Consider the following 19442-nt stretch of genomic DNA (forward strand, 5'->3'; position numbering starts at 1 on the left):
GTAATCCTTTGCTATTTAGTTTGTTGGAAGGCATTAATGCTTCTATGAAACTCGCAACAATTTGTCCAGATTCAGCGACATGTCTAAAGTGAATCAAGCTGTTGAGTCACAACAGACGGTGGCCTACTTAAACATCGAGACGTATATAAGATTAGGGTATATCTTATTCCCCATTTCACTTTCTTGTAGCCATCGACGATGTCATAAAAATACATTAAACGGGCTGCATTCGGATTTCAATCGAGTTGGATTTTGCAGACGACATAGCATTACTTTGAAATACAATTTAATGTATACTCAAGATGACGGATAAAGTCGCCCTCAAAGTTATGCATATTGGGTGCAGGTTACCCAATACACCCATAAGCATTGGTTATACAGATCTTGAACAAATAGAAAAGTTAACCAAGCCTATTTAGAAGGTGTTATCTCAAGCGATGAAGATCATATCATGGTGTTGCATGTCGGATTTAAAAATTAAGGCCTATCTGAATAAACAAAATTAATTAGCCTGGAGATTAAAATCCAGCTTCTCAATACAATCATTGTCCCAGCGGCCCCCACGCTTCGAGACGTGGAAGGCTGAAACGAGGCTGAGTAGATGGCTGAGAAAGATACTAGGAATAACATACTGAGATAATGTACCCAATAGAGAAATATTTTCCCCTACTGGCCGTCTAAGGAAAGTGGCGACTGAATGTCGATTGACATTTGTGAGACATATCACATTAGACAAGACGAAACACGTTTACCAAAGTCAGACTTAAAGATGAAAGCCGAAAAGAGGAACGCAAAAACATGTCTAGCATGGCCTCACACTTTTTTAGAAGTCCTGAATTCCGTGGAGCCAGCTGGGAAAGGGCTGTGGATAGAGCTTGCAGCCCTATACGTCGAATGAGGCGTTTCAGTCTATGTGTTTCTGAACAGTTTAAAATAAACAATGCTAGGTTTGCCACTCAACTGGTTAGATTAGATGATTAGAGTGCCTTAATCTCACTCGTAGTGTTCCGGGACGAAGCCCCGGACGCCGAGCGTTTTTCTACATTTCTGAGCTTCAGAAACTCTTTTTCTGGTGTCTACAAGAAATTATTTTTCTCAAATTCAAGGTATTAATGTTTTAGTTTTAAAAGTTGCATTTTACTCACTTGGGTGTCACCCCCTGGTGGGTGTCACCAGGTGCGGACCGCACACCCCTAGTGACGCCACTGCGCTTAACCACTCAACCACCGCGTCTACTTAATTAGACTTATAAACAAATGGGCTAATAGCAAAAATAAAGGAGATGTGTTACATAGATTAGCTGATACGCCTAGCGAAAGTGTTAAAAGTTTTGTTTCGTTGGGTACGTCAGCTGTGGGGAGAGGGGTGTTATGCTCTTCCGCATTGTATAGTACTTGAAAATGTAACTAAGTCCAACTGGAGGTAACACTGAACTCAATACTGGAACAGATAACACCAACGAAAGGCCAACAATCGATACATTGAGTCGACGCTGGTGTTAAAACAGCAAACACTTTTAATACTTAAGGTGGATCTAAGGTTAGAGAATAGTAAGAAATGACCAAAATATCACTTTTTCATTCTCATCATATTTATATTGTACAACCATTTCTCTATCAAATTCAGTTTATTTGAGGCAAGTATTCCTTCTAGAAGTATTTTAAAATAATTTTTGTATTAGGTGGGGTAGTGTTTGTTTACCTTAGCAACGACCATAAGCAGGTAAATATTTTTGTTTTTTTGTAAACAATACTTTTTAACTATTTTCTAATGAAGTTAAAATGCGATATGCTTATAGATATAAAGGAAGTAGCTAAGGGAATGTACTCTATTACTTCACTGTCCCAGTCAACAAAAGCATGTTTATTTCCTGTGGGTTTTTTTGTAATTTCTAGCAACATTTTTTTCGTTTTGGATTGCTGCTGGTGAAAGACTCTTTTGTATATTTTGATATTTAGATCTATATTCATATTGCATTTTTATTTTTGTAACAATAATGGCCAATAAGCATAATAAAAGGCAAAGTTGTGGTAGAAAAAGAAAATTTCGTGGGAATAAATACACCAAGTCTGCAAAGTCTACAAGTAGTACAAGTGATGATCATGGACAAGTTGGTGAACAACAAGAGACACATCAAGCTGCTTCACCTAATGTAGATATTTCATCTGAATCAAGTTTATCAGATAATCCACTGGATTGTAATATCTTTAAATCTTTTTAAACCTAGCATGTTTTAATAATTTCTTGGCAAGTTACTTGATATGTCCTAAAAGGCTAAATGCTTCAACTATTCTCTAAATTTGTTTTTGAATGAAAGCGCAAGAATTGGATTTTGTCAGGAACTAATTGTGAAATGCACTTCAGCTGACTGCTCATTTGAAGAAAGCTTTAGATCTTCTAAAGAAAATAGAGATGGTCAAAAAAGAGGATTTAGGGAAATAAATCTCAGAATGGTATCATTTGTAAGATCCATAGGTCGAGGTCACAGTGCGCTCTTGAATTTTTGTCAACACACAAACAGTCCACCTCCTATTTCTGAAACATCTTATCAATCTGTAATGCATACCATAGGCCTTGCATCTAAGAAAGTTGCAGAAGAAAGTATGGAAAAGGCTGCACTTCAAGGGAAGTGAAAGAAAAGGTTGGAATCAGCAACGAAGAAGGCATCACTGACTGCGGTGTGAGCGTTGATGGGACATGGCAGCGTCGAGGGCACTCGAGCCATCATGGCGTTGTTACAGCCATATCAATAGAAACAGGTAAATGTTTAGACGCAGAAATTCTTACAAATAGCTGTAGACTTTGCACAAAATGGTCTAGTAAGAAAGGAACAGCTGATTATGATAAGTGGATTACCAAACACAAATGTAAAGTAAATCATGTTGGTAGTTCAGGGGAACCGTCCGATGTACTCTATTACTAGCTTTCTATATAATTCTTCTTATTCTTACTGTAAAGAAGAAAGCGTCTTGATTCTAAAGCGTCGCTTAGAGAGTTCTTGTTTGTTAACTATCTTTCACGTCACTTGTCACTAAGTACAACTTTCCCCTTATTCCCGAAATAAATAACTAAATCCTAATCATGTCATAACAGGGGGAACTGCTGTGGGGAGAGGGGGAAACTACTGTGTCGGTTTCATCGTTTCGACTATAGCAAATGACCAGGCATTCATTATCATTTTTATGAGATTATTCCTCATTCCATATGCTAGGACAAATCTCCTTCTTCCCTAGCGCTATTAGAGCATGGAATGGGTTGCCTGAGCTAGCCAGGAAAACTAGTGACTTGGCGGAGTTTAGGTCATTGGTTAATATCCATGACTAAATGCATGACGCGTAGGACGTAATCATCTTCTTTTTTGAAGTAACGTCTGTATCATATAAGATAAGATTCATAGTCGCAATTCACTGTCCTTTACATTGTTTAATTTATCATGAAATTCTTCAATAAAGAATTTTGCTATTACTTTAGTTCGCCTACCCGAGCAGTATTAGATTCAATTGAAAGCCTCCTGTAGGTTATGGCGGGCAGGAGACTTTGATTTTGTAATATATGGAGCGGGGAGTATACCACAAAGCAGCCATGTGAGGCAGGAAAAGACAAGACTTTCTTAAACAACCATACTAGGAAATTTAACTAGTTAATTTATTACAATTTGCAGCCTCTCAGCACGTCACGACGGAGAAAACAATCTCTGCAACGCTTCAGAGAGATACATTATGGGTTCTCCTGATGCGGAAAAAAAGCCTGGGACAGAGTATAATCCATGGCTGTTCTCTCCCTGCAGTGTCAGTTACTTTACCAGCTTTATGAAGAAAAAATTGAGCTCCAGGTTGGTTTCTACATTGTTATGAAAACATTTATTTGTTGTTGTTTCAACTCAAGATCTGCATGTGGCTGTTGAAATTTGGTGGTGCCTCGAAAAGAACATGTAAATCGACCACCGGCGGAAAATGGTTATGTCTGCGCTGGTTGTGGCAAAGTATGTAGGTCGCAGATGGGGCTGTTTAGCCACGGAAAATACTGCATTCTTATAAATATTCAGAGTCGAAGACATGCCTTATTATTTACAAAGCTTGTATCAACTCCCTGTGTCTGTCTGGTGAAACGTTTGTACATGTTAATTCTCACGTACTCAATCTTGGAAAAAAAAAAACTGAAATTTTGCACAATTTCTTTTATCTGCCAGTACAAGAATCAAATAAAAAAAAAAACAATTAGTTAGTTAATTATTGTTAATGAATTGTTGGGTGTCTTTGTTTTGGTATCTCGAGCAAGGGAAAGAAATTTCACTTGACTAATAAGCTGAATTATTATTATTTGTAGAAAGAAAATTTTGTAAATAACTGTAAAATCCATTTTTATAGGCATATCTCAGGCAGAGGGGTTACCGTATTGGCTTGAGGAGGCTGAGGAGACCTCGAGTTCGAACTCAGGCTGCTCATTTTTTTTTTACAAATACATTTAAAAAGCGATCACCCAGATACTCCCTTTTTTCTTCCCCAATCCCTTTTCCAACTGGTGCAGACACGTGATAGGATCATAGCGTATTAAAAACCTAAAAGCTAAACAAAAACAGTTGAAAATATTTCTAATTGCGCATATTTATTATTGTTTGTCTAGAATCAAGATAGGCCCCTTATGTTATAAATTTAATTACATGACTAATCCAAACTAATTGATATAACTAGATTTAATACTTTTTTAAATACTATTTTTATTTTGCTTGTTATTAGGTTATATTTGAGTTTGAGTCTGTCTTTTCAATTTTATAAGCTGAAAAACGGACATTTTTAAATAGTATTCTGCATCTGTAAGCATGCTTTCTTTATGGCACTTAGTTTAGTTTCGAGGCACACTTCAGTAGATGGACTTTAAAACGCCACATTTTAGTGACGCCCTTGTTAGTGAGTTTGACATTATTGATGTAGACTTTTAGTTTAGTGACTGGCTCGACTGTGTCCCCTTCTGTAATAAAAGTTAGTCATTGTGCTATCTCAAGTTTGGATTCTGTATCGACTCTCTGTGACTGTGTTAGCTATGTATTGATCTCACACTTGTAGTTCACTACACAGTACACCCAAGCATCTATGATTCTTACCAAGGTAATAGAGAATATAGAAATATAGAACTCCAATTCACACACACATCAAATCCAATCATGAATAGTAAAGATGATGACTACTATTATTATTATTATTATTATTATGTTAGAAAAGAATGACTATTCATTCTCTGGCGCTGCCAGGGTCGAGTTTAGTTAAAGGGAAAGAAAATTCATCGTAGTCACATTATCAGTTTCCACTGACGAATTTTCTGGTGATGTAGCAGGTCTGCAGCAGTACCGTCCTCTGACAGGCAACGAGGATGTTCCTAGGAATGTTAAGGGCCTTTTTATTATTATTATTACAGTGCACAGTCTAGCTCAAACCATTTCATTCCTCCCTTTCTCTCGACCAACACACGAGTCTTGCCTATGTAACTCTAACTTCAAAGGAGTAAAGGTTTGAAGCTAAAATCTAAACTCTATGTATTATATATTGTAAATGTTTATTCCAAGTCGAGGTTACACTTGTCTTGTCTACGCTGTCGAAGCATCAGCAGACATTCCAGATGTATCTGATAAACTATTGGGTCAGGTGATCAAACCTGATCAACAGTGTCAACAGTTTTTTGGAAATGATTCCTTCTTTTGCTAACAGCCCAATTAAATTAACTTCTTTCCTGCTAAGCAGAGTTATCACTCATATCACGCAATATTTGCTTAGTCACTTCATCATGCATTGACTTCTTAGTCACTTTTATTTCCTGCTAAGTCACTTCTTAATCATTGATTATCATCATATTAATTACCGATCCCCTAATTTGATGAGACTCTCCTTGCCCTGCTCTCGGAGGTAAATGAGTATTTCAGAGAATAGAACAAAGAGATACTGGATATAATTTCTATTTCTTAAAATTAAATGTAAAAAAATAAATGATAATCGATTTTCGCAGGGAAAAGAAGGAAAACGATATTGTTTCTGTAGCAAAAGAGAACATTGAAATAATGTAAATTTGTGAATACCTTGGTACTATCTTAGTCAACAAATTAATTTTTAGTGTAAATACTGATTATTTCGGCCAAAAGGGCAGCAAAGATTACGGTTATTTAGAAAAAAAAAGTTCCCTTTCACACCTTGTGGTCTATAGGGCAGATTATGTAAAGATCTTCTGTTTCTGTGGCCTATGGTTAACGAGAGTGTCATGTGGCCAGCATAACCACCAACCGCCTTTAGTTTTCCCCAACAAATGTCAGGTACCCATTAGAACTCCCAGTCTTCACCAGGAATCGAAACACGGACCCCGGTTTGGAAGCCAAGCGCTTTACCGCTCAGCCACCTCATCGCACATAGAAAAATGTCCTCATTTAAAAATCCTTGGCGATGTTTTATCACGCTCACATTTTAAGTTGTTATATCACTGCCTGGTATGGCAATCGGAACTTTAAAAAAGAAAAGAAATTCTTTTATTAAAAAGAAAACCTAATCTAAAGGGGAAGAACTCCACCCTTAAAACTATATCAATAATGTACAAGCTATTTACCTTATAAGATATCAAACAAAATGATTAATTACCAATTATTAATTCACTAATTGTTTTTTTTAATTGATTCGTGTTTTGTTAAGGTACAATAAATATTTGTTTAAAGTATCAACTTGATAGGTTCTAGGGTATGTAATACTCCACAGGGTTCCCCACCTCAACGCTGAGTAGTAAATTCCTGTCAGGGTTACACTTTGGCTCGTCTGCCTGGACAGGCCTTACTGTCTATCAATTAATTTATGAAGTAATTACCAAGTGAACGAATAATGGTAATCTGATAACGTATACGTCAACAACGAGAATGCGTAAAACAAAGCAAAAGGTTTAATGAAACAATAATATGATATGACACAATAAACGATGGTTATACATCGTGATCAATATTAAATCAGTGTGCCTAAGATATGAGTATATATATATATAGGCCTATATACAACAGCGTTAACCGGTAATCACACCTTGGTCACAGAGTGAACAGTCCACTCCGGGCTCTCGACGCCCACGACCCAATGCCATGGATAATGGCCCAGCAGGGTCCAGACAATGCTGTACAGTCGATAATTAAAGTACATTTTTTTTTTACGGAAATGTTTTTTTCTTGAGGATTTGAATAAGAGATCGACCCTTTACAAAACAATTAGATGAATTAGATATTCATTATAAGGCATCAGTTAGGCCACGTTCACGTCTGACTACACATTCACTTTCACCTATCCTTTGGTCTGCTGGACCCTTGGTCACCACACAAGATCTGTCAACCTTCTTTCTTCATTCTTCTCTTTCATTTTCAATTTCATTCTGATGTTCTTTCTAAAAATATTGAATCCTGCCCTTTTTACCTGCCTGGGTGGACCACTTCGGGTGCCGATTTTGAGTTTGTGTTTCTACACAAACTGTCTTTGTAACCTTTTTTTTATTTTATTAAATCAGGCTTCCGAATCTAGACGCTCTATCACTGAAATCTGCCAAGCAATGTTATGTGCAGATGTTTTAAGAGGGTTATGTATCCCGCATATAGCACTCACTGGAACATCTTGTGGCGATGGAAAGGTAAGCTTTCATCGATCCTCAATATATTTCAGAAAAGTTTATCCACCACTGGTTGCATTAGAGTTATTGATCGGTGAAGAAACGCTAAGACAATGCGGTTATTGTACTAGAACTAGCAAGACAAATCTAAGCCAAAGAAGAAAGAAAAAAAATGTTTACTGAATTAAATTTTTAAAAAATTGTGAGAGGGCAGTAAGGCCTCGTGGTCCAAATGTCGTTCGTTTTACTTGGACCTGCAGGGTCACATCTATGCATGTTTCTGGTAGTTTCTATACAGTCGTTCACCCTTGCAGCAGTATATCTTTGTTTTTGAGCTTCCTTCCGTCACTCTCTCGCTCTCTTCCTTACTTCTTTCTCTTTTTATTCCTTCCTTCTTTTCTCTCTTCCTTCTCTCTCCTTTTCATTCATTTTCTCTCTCTCTCTCTATCTATGTTTGTCTTTTCATCCTTCCTTTTCTCTCTCTTTCTCTCTCTCTCTCTCTCTCATCTTTCTCTATTCTTTCTTTTCTCTCTGTTCCTTCCTTCCTTCTCTCTCTCTTTTCATCCTTCCTTTTCTCTCTCTTTCTCTCTCTCTCTCTCTCATCTTTCTCTATTCTTTCTTTTCTCTCTGTTCCTACCTTCCTTCTCTCAAGAAGAGTGACCAGCGAGAAAAAGTGCTGAACTAACAACTAACAAAAAGCTGACAGAAAAAAGGCAAACCTATCTGCAACTGGCCCAACCCACCCCATGCCACGTATGCGGTCGGCTTTTTAAAGTGAGGATTGGACTTCACAGACATCTACGAGTCCATAGGATATGAGAAATGTGCTCATCTTCGATCATGAAGGAGGATATATATAAATTATTTCTCTAGTGCTATTAGAGCATGGAATGGGTTGCCAGAGCTAGCTAGGAAAACTAGTGACTTGCAGAGTTTAGGTCATTGGTTAATATGCATGGCTAAATGCATGACGCGAAGGACGTAATCATCTTCTTTTTTTGAAGTAACGTCTGTATTATATACAATTAGATATATATTTACATATAAGGAAAAAAAGTAAAGTTTACCTTTCAGACCATACGGTCTATATCTCAGATGTTGTTAAGGTAACCTGTTTCTGTGGCCTATGGTTAAGGAAGGTGTCATGTGGCCAGTACAACGACCAACTGCCTTTAATTTTATTCAACTAATGTCAGGTACTCATTAGAGCTGGGTGGACTCAGAGATGCTCTTAAGCTCCCAAAATTAAAAATCCCAGTCTATAATTACGTGAATGATTTTAACTAATTGATTCAATTACATTTAATATAACTTTTGTTGTTTTTTTAAAAGTATTTTTATGTTCTTCTTGGTAAAATCTTGAAACAAAATAAGTAATTTATCACACAGTTTATAAAATTTTAATCATTGAAATTTAAATACCTGTATTTGTTTCAGGTCTGCATAAATGGACAATGTGTCAGCGACCCATACGCTCCTCAAATTGATGGTGTGTAACTTAAAGATCTTAAATATTCTTTTTCTTATTCACCTAATCAGAACTGAATATTGATTTTTTAAAATAAACTAATTTATATTGGTACTATGTGAGGGGTACATAGTACACTTTTACAATAATAGGCCAAATGTTTTTGAAATTATGGTCGCTTTAGTTGTGTCCATTGTAAAACACATTTTTTAAAACTGCCATCAATGTACCTTTATGTACATTATAAAGCTAACTTAATTTTTCCAGCAATACTTTTCTCTTTAGAAGTAGTAAATCTTAATACTGTGCTATTGCTGCTACTCTATGGTTAATGCAGCTCTGTTAATTAACTATTGATAATGAATTATTTTTTTAAATAAGGGAAAGAAATCGTACTTAAAAGATGTGGTGGCATTAAGTTGAATTAGTCCGCTTGAGGAATCTTTTGAGCAGCTCTGTTACATTTTACTCTCTCTAGAAAACTGTGCATTTGGAGACAGACCGAGCTATTCTTGCAGTTTGTTTATCAATGACTTTATGGGCAACTGTTACTCTACTCTTGGCTATCGAGCATGTTGTGACACGTGTAACAATGTGTCTAGGCCCATGAAAGGTAAACCTCAATACACACATTCAATGATCTATTACGTCATACATAATGCCATACATGTCAATCCATGTCTAGTAACGCTTAGAGTATCTTAGAGGAATGTAATCCTTCAGAATTAAGATATATGGCTAAATATGTAAACTTTGGTCTCCTTAGATAAATGTATATGTTATTTCTCCAACACCTATTCTTGTATCAAGTGGAAACTTGAATAATTATTCATTGTAGCAGAGAAAACATGAATCAATTAAAAATAAACCCATTAGTCAATTCATTATTGGCAATTAATTATTGTGATTGATATCGAATAAAGGAAACTACTTCTACATTATTCAGAACTAAAGCTGTAAATGCAGGTTTTTTTCCTTCCTATTGCTAACTGAAGAAGGTGAAGATCCGGACACCTACCTGTTCGAGTTAGAGCCCGTTGTAGTAGAGCTGTTGATTACTTCTAAAGAACAAATGTTGGCTGACTTTTAGAATGTGTTCAAGTGTGACTTACAGAACGAGACTTGTACCAGGGTAGAACAGATGTACACCTCAGTGGAAGAGATGACGAGCCCCGAGCTGAAAACTTTCAACGAGGTGGTAGAAACCCAGAGCCACGAAATACGCAGCTACAATGGCCATGCTAGCGAAGATGGTGCCTTCTGTAACATCAATAGCAAGCCGTATGAAAGTAACTCCTATGACCAAAAATGTGGTGATTGCTACGATTTCCTCAACAAGTACAGAATCATTTCACTTCACGTTACCTCGCAATGTAACCAGTACGAGGCGAAGTCAGAACCAGCAAGGTGTGTGAAGTCCGGAGTAAGACTAGGTTTTTGGACATTCAGTTATTGCCAATTGTGATGTATTTGAAATTAAAATGTTACTGTTATTTTGGAGCCCTGAGGTGAGGTTCTTTAAGTTCGTCGTGTCGTGTGGTGCAGTTTGCAGAGAGCCTGGATATGGGAGATTCGTTACAATACTTATGATATGGCACTCAAAATGTTGGCCAATAGTAAGTAATGCCTGGCTGATTTTGACACTCAGTCCGCCTCTGTACCAAACGGTGATAATTATCTATACGAATCCATAATTATTAAATGGAGTTGACAATTTTCATAGTGCAATGCCAAAAAAAAAAAAAAAAAACGCATACATATTTTATAGTTCGTCCATCGTGGTTTTGCACTGGGGTTTTGTGCTTCCTCATGCGGTTGGTCAGACCTATGTGAGCCCGGAATGTTTGGCTGCACGCTGGGCAGGTTATTCCAGCTGGAGCTAGTGTAATTGGCCTTGCTTTTCTTCTCTGGCGTTTTTCTTCTGCCAGCGCTGTTCTATTTTCCTCAGCAATTTGTGCGCCATATATGCTCTATTAAAACACACAGCGAATCGATAGTTCATAACTTTACACACCAGAAAGACTTTTTTAAAAGAATTCTCCATATAGGCCTAATTTAAATTTGAGATTGTACCACTTTAGGCTGTGAATACGGAGATAGAATCATCGATTGTACAAAAGATCACTGCTTGAATTCTCAAGTGGATTGCTGCGGCACGTGTAACTATAGCACACCCTTTACCCCAACGTACAGCACCAGAAGAAGCACACCTAAAAGATCCACGACAGCAAATCCCCTTGTGCTATTCACTTTCATTAAAGGTAGGAAACTTTGTTGACATTTAATGGGATGTACGAACTACTAGTTTTTAACAATAAGTACTATCAGGCGTTCATATGCAATTCTTGCAAAAAGTTTATATAAGATTGTTTCTATTTAATAATTTGATTGCCAGGGGAACAAAGGATTTTTTGTGTCTGTTTGTCTTTGCTATCAGTGTTTTGTATCTCTTTAGTGATGGTAAAATCACAAAATCCTGACCCAAAGGATGACCTTTTATTTCTAGAATCTTTTTAGCTTGTAGCTGCCCGAATGGGGTTTTTTTTTTTTTGCCAATGATTTTACCAGCAGCATTCAGGATTCTATGCAATTCTTGATAGAAATGAGAAAGCTGGGTGAGCTTTGATGTCCTCCATTAGTGACATCGTGATATATATGCGTTGTCGTAATAGCTACTCGGATTTGCAGGCGCTCTCAATTACTTCATAAGACTTTGAAGCACTTTAAAATATGTATTCACAAGGGGAAAATGTCGATAAGTAGCCTTACATAGGCGTCCTTATCGGTACAAATTGAATCGTCTCTTCTTCTAGCTACACTTTTTAGTTTCGGGATTTGTAGTTAAAGATTTCTTAATTCTACTTGATATCCTAATATCTTCTTTTTTTTTTATCTCACTCGATGTGAGGACGTAGCTGGAGCGGTGGTTCTCACACTGTATTGTTGTGGTTACAGTACAAGAACATGAAGACATTTCCGGGCGGGGTACGGGAACAACAGGCGCCACGTATATGGGACGATTCAATCGTAGTTATGATCGCTGCCATTGTGGAACCTTCAGACAAGACTTTGGTCCCTGCCTGGTCGTTGAATAAATTTGTTCCCAATGAATTGTCTGGATAATGGCGCTTACGGCGTCGATTATCTACTGGACATTTTACAAGGTGATATTGTAGGTTTGCAGCTGTATTGCCCACTAACAGGTAGCGAGAATATTCTTAGGGATGTTTAGGGCCTCGAAGGTGGCTGCATGGTCAGTTGTCATTATCCCCTCGTTTAATATAATAAGGCTTATCTTCGAGTCCGAAGATCAGTTTCAAATGTGTATCCGCTGCCTTTGTGAGTGACCTCCAGCTGTCTTGTTCTGAGGCCGCATGCAACCAGGTACTCTGTTCTATGTCAGCTAGGGCAAGTTAGCGCCTAAGCTGGTCTTTGAAGCATTTCCATTACGTCGACCACCTTTTAGCTCACCAAAAAAGACTGCCTTTGGCATACGTTCGTCCCTCACACGGGATACGTGCCCTGCCCAGCGTAACTGTCGGACCATAAGAAGTCCCTCTAATATAACAAGGTTTAATGTTATTTTATATTATTTCTATAGTCGCTTAGTCTCTAAACTTAGGCTCTCATATTTTATTTTCTATCGATTCACTTGTCTGTCTGGTAAAAAGTTTAACACGTTTTTTTTTCTCACACTCATTCTCGGATCTACGACAAGGAATGTGGCAAAGATTTGGCAATGTTGAAAATTTAATTATTTTTTTTTTGTGTGTGGGGATCTGATTTCTGCAGTTTACCAGTATTTTGACATGCTTATCTTTAAATACTTTTATGTCTACAGGTTTTTCTTTTGTTACATTTCCCAGGCCTCATTTAGCATAATTCTTCTTCTTTGTTGCCAAGCATTGTATATATGCGAATCTAAAACAATAAAACTGTACTTTGCAAAAGCCGCTCTTTTTTTTTTGAGCATTCAAGATATAGTCTTGTAATGTATTTTTTTTTTTTAATACTGTACAGATTGTGAACAAGGAGATCAAGACTTGAGACCAGAACTGTGCACTAATTTTAGCGTCTGCCTAATACAGCCAACACTGCTCGTCATATTACACGTCTGCAACTACAAGTACCACGACAACGAGACCATTGATACCATCCACTTCACCCAAAACTAGTAGGCAATGTATTGGTAGTAAATGTGACTTTAAAAAAATACTTTAAAAAAAAAAAAAAAACTTATATTAATATATATCAATTAGTTTGGATCAGTCATGTAATTAAATTTGTAATAGAGCTAGACTAACATTAATACATCTGCGATTAAATATATTTTATACCAAATGTTTTTGTTTAGCGCTATCTCATCCTTTTAGCGTTCTCAATACACTATGATCCTATCACTTTTATCAACCGGTTGGAAAGAAGGAGAAAGAACAGGGTATCTGGGTGATCGCTTTTAAAGTGTATTTAAAAAAAAAAAAAAAGGTAACGACCGAACTTTGGGGCTTCTCAGGCTTCTCAAGCCAACGCGGTAACCATACTAAGCCTCAGATGGCAGCCTAATATAAAGGAGCTCATACCACGACTTCAATCAAGTACTATTTATTTTCATTGTTTCAGATACCAAACAAAGTAATTAATTACCAATAGTTAATTAACAAATTTGGTTAATTAGTTTTTTGTTTTCTTTTGCACCGACGTATGTAAAACAAATTAGGCCATTTACTGCTTCGTACTGCTTCGTGCGAATGCGTGTTGAAAGGGTTAGAGAGAGAGAAGAATCCTAGATGGAATACTGTAAACAAAGTCATTATTGAAATGTAATTAATGGTTTCTCAACATTAAAGTATTCATCGTCTACTATGTCTATGAGTTAGTTTGTACATAATTAAGAGTCTCGTCAGTTTGTAACATTTTCCTTAAATTCGTGGTTGTTCATATTTGATACTGTAACTGTTCCATATCTCAAGCTTAAACTCTACAGAATGTGAACCTGGAGATTTAGATTTGAGACCAGAACAATGTCTTAGCCCTAGTGTCTGCAAGACACAGCCATTACAGTGCTGTAACTATTGCTCGTTTTATTTCAAAACTGAATCAATTACCACACCAACAATACCATTTATTACACCCATTTAACCAAAACGTAAGATATTTAGAATATATTTGTAATCAATTCGACACCTAAACATTTAGACGACTTAGATCTAGATCTAGTTGAAGTAGTCCTGAACATGACATCTCTACTCTGCATTTGTAACCGTGTTTGTATTCATATCAATACAGCGCTGGTGGCGACTTGGGTAGAGTTAATCGTGTGTGTACAACTAGATTTGATCTGGATGATGTAGAGCTTATAGCTAGACCAGTAGACATTGAGCTATAGACTTCTGTTAGTTTGAGATTTGATCTGGATGATGTAGAGCTTATAGCTAGACCAGTAGACATTGAGCTATAGACTTCTGTTAGTTTGAGATTTGATCTGGATGATGTAGAGCTTAGAGCTAGACCAGTAGACATTGAGCTATAGACTTCTGTTAGATTGAGATTTGATCTGGATGATGTAGAGCTTAGAACTAGACCAGTAGACATTGAGCTATAGACTTCTGTTTGAGATTTGATCTGTATGATCTAGAGCTTAGAGCTAGACCAGTAGACATTGAGCTATAGACTTCTGATAGTTTGAAATTTGATCTGGATGATGTAGAGCTTAGAGCTAGACCAGTAGACATTGAGCTATAGACTTCTGTTAGATTGAGATTTGATCTGGATGATGTAGAGCTTAGAGCTAGACCAGTAGACATTGAGCTATAGACTTCTGTTAGTTTGAGATTTGATCTGTATTATCTAGAGCTTAGAGCTAGACCAGTAGACATTGAGCTATAGACTTCTGTTTGAGATTTGATCTGTATGATCTAGAGCTTAGAGCTAGACCAGTAGACATTGAGCTATAGACTTCTGTTTGAGATTTGATCTGGATGATGTAGAGCTTAGAGCTAGACCAGTAGACATTGAGCTATAGACTTCTGTTAGTTTGAGATTTGATCTGTATTATCTAGAGCTTAGAGCTAGACCAGTAGACATTGAGCTATAGACTTCTGTTTGAGATTTGATCTGTATGATCTAGATTCTAGAGCTATTGAACTCTGCTAGTTTGAGATTTGATCTGGATGATTCAGAGCTAGACCAGTAGACATTGAGCTATAGAACTCTGCTAGTCTGAGATTTGATCCAAGTTTTTCTATTTTTATCTCCAAACATTTTTTTTAGTCCTGTGCGAGGCTACCTTTAATCTAAGTCCGGCCAAGGACGAACTTTCAACCGTGGCGAGGGGCGATTCCTCGGTTCATATGATCATCCAGAAGGAATGGCTGTGTTCTAGCGCTTTCGAGAAGGCCTTCGACCACCCTATAAAAAGAGAGAAGGTCATGACAGTTCAGATTCACAAGTTACATTTAGTCCAGTACAGTCAAGTCCAGTGTGAAGTCGCCCAGTTGAATCCATTACAGTCAAGTCCAGTGTGAAGTCGCCCAGTTGAATTCATTACAGTCAAGTCCAGTGTGAAGTCACCCAGTTGAATCCATTACAGTCAAGTCCAGTGGGAAGTCGCCCAGTTGAATCCATTACGCGTCAAGGACGAGGCTGGGAGGCCAGTAGAGTTTATACATCAGTACAGAGTTTATACGTCAGTACAGAGTTTATACATCAGTACAGAGTTTATACATCAGTACAGAGTTTGATACATCAGTACAGAGTTTGATACATCAGTACAGAGTTTATACATCAGTACAGAGTTTATACATCAGTAAAGAGTTTATACATCAGTACAGAGTTTATACGTCAGTTCAGAGTTTGATACAACAGTACAGAGTTTATACGTCAGTACAGAGTTTGATACATCAGCACAGAGTTTATACATCAGTACAGAGTTTGATACAACAGTACAGAGTTTATACGTCAGTACAGAGTTTGATACAACAGTACAGAGTTTATACATCAGTACAGAGTTTGATACAACAGTACAGTACGGTGAAGCATTTTTACAGACATTGTTTCGTGTTACCAATTGTACAGTATTGACTAATTGACTCCTTTTTTGAAGTGACACCTTCGTTTCATAAAGATATTAGACATTAATTAAGTTTGTTTGTTTTACTTATGTCGGATGTTCCTTCAGAGTTGAAGATAATTACTTCCTAGTCCAAACCTCTCGCAGGACGACGGGGGATGGGAGCGGGCAGGGTTTGAACCCGGGACCATCGATAAGTCCGAACGACAGTCCGGAGTACATACCGCACGACCAGGCAGCCAGCCAGTTTTATGGCTCCCGAATTGTCAAGTTGAGTAGGTTGTGAAGTGTTTGCATAAAGCCTGGATAGAAAGAGTGACGTTACAATATTGTAGTCTTTCGATCGTGACTGTGTTATTGTGTAATTGTGTGTGTATATGTATACTTAGCTGCTCCGTCGTGGTTGAATACGAACACGTTTCTGGTTTTCTATGAACTCGACTATGACTATAAGTCCAATCCTCGCTTTAAAAAGGCAGTAGGCCTATATTTTTCTGCTTCAAACAATGTAAAATTGTGAATTAATGTGTATTATTGCTTATCAAATGGTATATCAGTCTATACCAACTCTATACCACTGTGTATATTACAGAGAGAGTATCATCGTGATGCGTGCATTAAAAGTTTTAAAATTGTGTTAAAAGAATGTGACGTGTAGGCCTATAATTGTAATCAAAAAATGCAAATTATTGTTTCAATTGTGTAGACTACAAAAGTTGTTTTCGCTTAAAGATATTTGTGACGTTATAATACACGAAATAGCTGTTTTAATCGTACCTGCCTCCACTAATCCCTTAGCCTAATCTTTTTCATTAGTTGCTAAACATTTAGATAAAAATAATGTATGCTGCAAGTCACAAATCGTAGAGCACTTAAGACATTCTTGATGATATAGTATGTGTTTTTTTAAATTGTCTACAGAATGTGAACCAGGAGATCTAGACTTGAGGCCAGAACTGTGCACTAACACTAGTGTCTGCCAGACAAAGTCATCACTGTGCTGTCACTTTTGCTCGTTACATTACAAGTCTGCAAATACAAGTACCACACAATTAACGCCCCCCAACGGTAGGAAATTTTGTAACAAAATGTGTGCAAATACATTTAACATTTTTCGAATGCTTATTCAGTTTTGAAGATGAACTACATCCTGGCCCAAACCTCCCGCAGGACGAAGGGGGAAGGCAGCGGGCAGGGTTTGCACTCATGAACATCAAGACCACCGAACGACAGCCCAGAACGCATAACAAATGATTAAGCAGCCATTCATGTTTTATTACATGTGTTTTATCTGACGTTTGAGCTTTTGGTAATGTAAGTGATTTGAAATTTGTATCTAGGTTCTAAGCTTTAAACTATTCCTTAGTCTAATAAACGTGTTTTAGAAAAGATACATAGTCAATAAACGATCTTCTATATACGTAAAAAAAATTTGGAGTCAAGGGAAGTTAATTAAAAGATTGTACCTGTACTTTCATTCAATATAGACTCATATGTATCACTGGAAATAAAATAGTGTGTATCTTTATGTATCAAAGATTGTGTATCATTATGCATTTTTATGAAAAACCGGCTTGCATAATTATTATAACAATAAAAAGGGTTAACTTTCAGAAATCATAAAGTAGCCTAAGCAAAAGAGATTTTCCAAGCTGTAAAATCAGATTTTCACAAGATTTTCTATAAGTGTCACAGGTTGAGGAAAGGACAGACTGACAGACCACACAAAGCTATGGCGGCTTTCCTGCCTTTCGGTGGCCAGTAATATTGTCGAGAGAATAATAATAATCTTTATTATCCATTAGGAAATGTGTCTTACATTTTGTGCATTACACCAATAAAAAAAACTTTAGAACTATTAAAAAAACAAAATATACAGTAGGCCTAGATATTTCGATCTGCTTAATTTGCCTTAGCTCTTGTAAGTGGAAACAATTATCATGATGTCAGTTATGGTAGAAACTTTGTTTACAATAAGAAATTTTAATGAGGTTTCTAATAATAATACTAAAGCTTGTCTTCGAGTCTGAAGATTAATGAGGAGTGCAGTATTTCACGTGGCTACGTAGCCCTGACTGTGACCTACATATTTTGCCACAATCAGCCATTCAGCGCAGACATAACCATTGAGTGAGGTTTCTACAAAACACGAAATGCCTCGTTTCCTGTTTTATTGAAGTAATTTTTTTCTTTATAATAACAAAAAAATATTCAACCATGTATTGGAAATGTTTATTTGTCGGTATTCTGTTCAGTCCATAGGTTTGTTGTTTCCTTATTTAAACTAATCCACTTTATCGGTTGCTTAAATTTTGTTTTGTGAGCTAGAGGTATTTGTATTTTCTGACACATCGCACAATTTAGGCCATGTCCTGCCCATAATCCATCAAAGGAACTAGAGGTCAACATATCTAACTTTGATTAAGTCGTGCAAGAAGCAGTACTGTTTACAGTAGTCGAGACATGATGAAAGTAATGTATAATTATCTGTTTACTTTCAACAGAGTGTGTACTAGGAGAACCAGATTTAAGTCCACAGCTGTGTACTAGCCGTAGTATCTGCCAGACACAGCCATTGATGTGCTGTAAATATTGTTCTTCCCGAGACAATTCTGCAAGCCATCTCTCTTTATACACTATTTGGATATATTGTTTTTGTATTGCTTTCTTTCTTTATATTAAAACAAATGTCTATTAAGTAGATAAAGTACAAATGTCTATTAGGTAGCTAAAGTACAAGACTCTTAGGTAGATCAAGTACTTACCCTTGTTCGGAATTTTTTTAAAGTTTTTGTCTATTTCTTATCTTTATACCATTTTAAGCATTGTTTACACAAGGAAATCAATTATAATGAAGCAATCTATCAATCATAATGAAGCAATCGTTGGTGTACTGTGCATGAAATAATAGACCTCTAAAACATGTGGCCAGGGCCGGCCTTAGATAATGAGCCTCCTTGTCCTTATCATTATGAGGAACATTTTGTACATCCTCTTATAATTCTGGATCTAGAGATAAATTATGTTGCTTGTTTTTATTTCTTTTATTAAACAGTTTCAAGTTCTTTATATAATGTGTTGCCTTTTCCATTTATAGTTAGTCTATAGTTTGCTGCACTAATTTGTTTTGTGTCTTTTAAAGTAAATGAGCTTTCCAATTTTATTTTTAAAATCATTGACCAGAAGTATCTAATACCTTATCACCTGATTCTGATTTGCTTTTTAATTTATTTATAATTCTATAAAGAAAACTTAACTAGACCCCACACCAGATGGCTCTGTCTGCACCAG

The 19442-nt window shown here is 36.8% G+C and overlaps 1 protein-coding gene across 4 annotated transcripts; it reads left to right on the forward strand.

Moving 5' to 3' along the window:
• Positions 1 to 1545: 1545 nt before the first annotated feature.
• LOC129926721 (uncharacterized) lies at positions 1546 to 19225 on the forward strand. 4 transcript variants are annotated; one of them, XR_008778424.1, is made up of 9 exons: positions 1765 to 2759; positions 3662 to 3832; positions 7516 to 7635; positions 9052 to 9103; positions 9561 to 9695; positions 11164 to 11343; positions 13103 to 13256; positions 17073 to 17219; positions 18656 to 19225. XR_008778424.1 is itself a non-coding variant. In XM_056032466.1 (8 exons), coding segments are annotated over exons 2-8 (708 nt in total). In that variant the 5' UTR covers positions 1546 to 2759; positions 3662 to 3766; the 3' UTR covers positions 18657 to 19225. The 4 variants fall into 4 exon arrangements, 3 of the variants coding, with proteins under 3 accessions (XP_055888441.1, XP_055888442.1, XP_055888440.1); XM_056032466.1 differs by lacking the exon at positions 17073 to 17219 and having other exon boundaries at positions 1546 to 2759; XM_056032467.1 differs by lacking the exons at positions 17073 to 17219; positions 18656 to 19225 and adding an exon at positions 14067 to 14267 and having other exon boundaries at positions 1546 to 2759.
• The last annotated feature ends 217 nt before the right edge of the window (positions 19226 to 19442 follow it).

The sequence above is a fragment of the Biomphalaria glabrata genome, chromosome 6, assembly GCF_947242115.1.
Source record: "Biomphalaria glabrata chromosome 6, xgBioGlab47.1, whole genome shotgun sequence".
Lineage (NCBI taxonomy): Eukaryota > Metazoa > Mollusca > Gastropoda > Planorbidae > Biomphalaria > Biomphalaria glabrata.

What these genes read in the sequence shown, in the direction of transcription:
- LOC129926721 (XM_056032465.1), top strand. Translation starts at nt 3,767, where the DNA reads ATGGCTGTTCTCTCCCTGCAGTGTCAGTTACTTTACCAGCTTTATGAA. An exon ending in AAGAAAAAATTGAGCTCCAG is followed by an intron (nt 3,833 to 7,515) that starts GTTGGTTTCTAC and finishes TTATTAAATCAG; the next exon opens with GCTTCCGAATCTAGACGCTC. An exon ending in ACAATTAACGCCCCCCAACG is followed by an intron (nt 17,220 to 18,655) that starts GTAGGAAATTTT and finishes TACTTTCAACAG; the next exon opens with AGTGTGTACTAGGAGAACCA.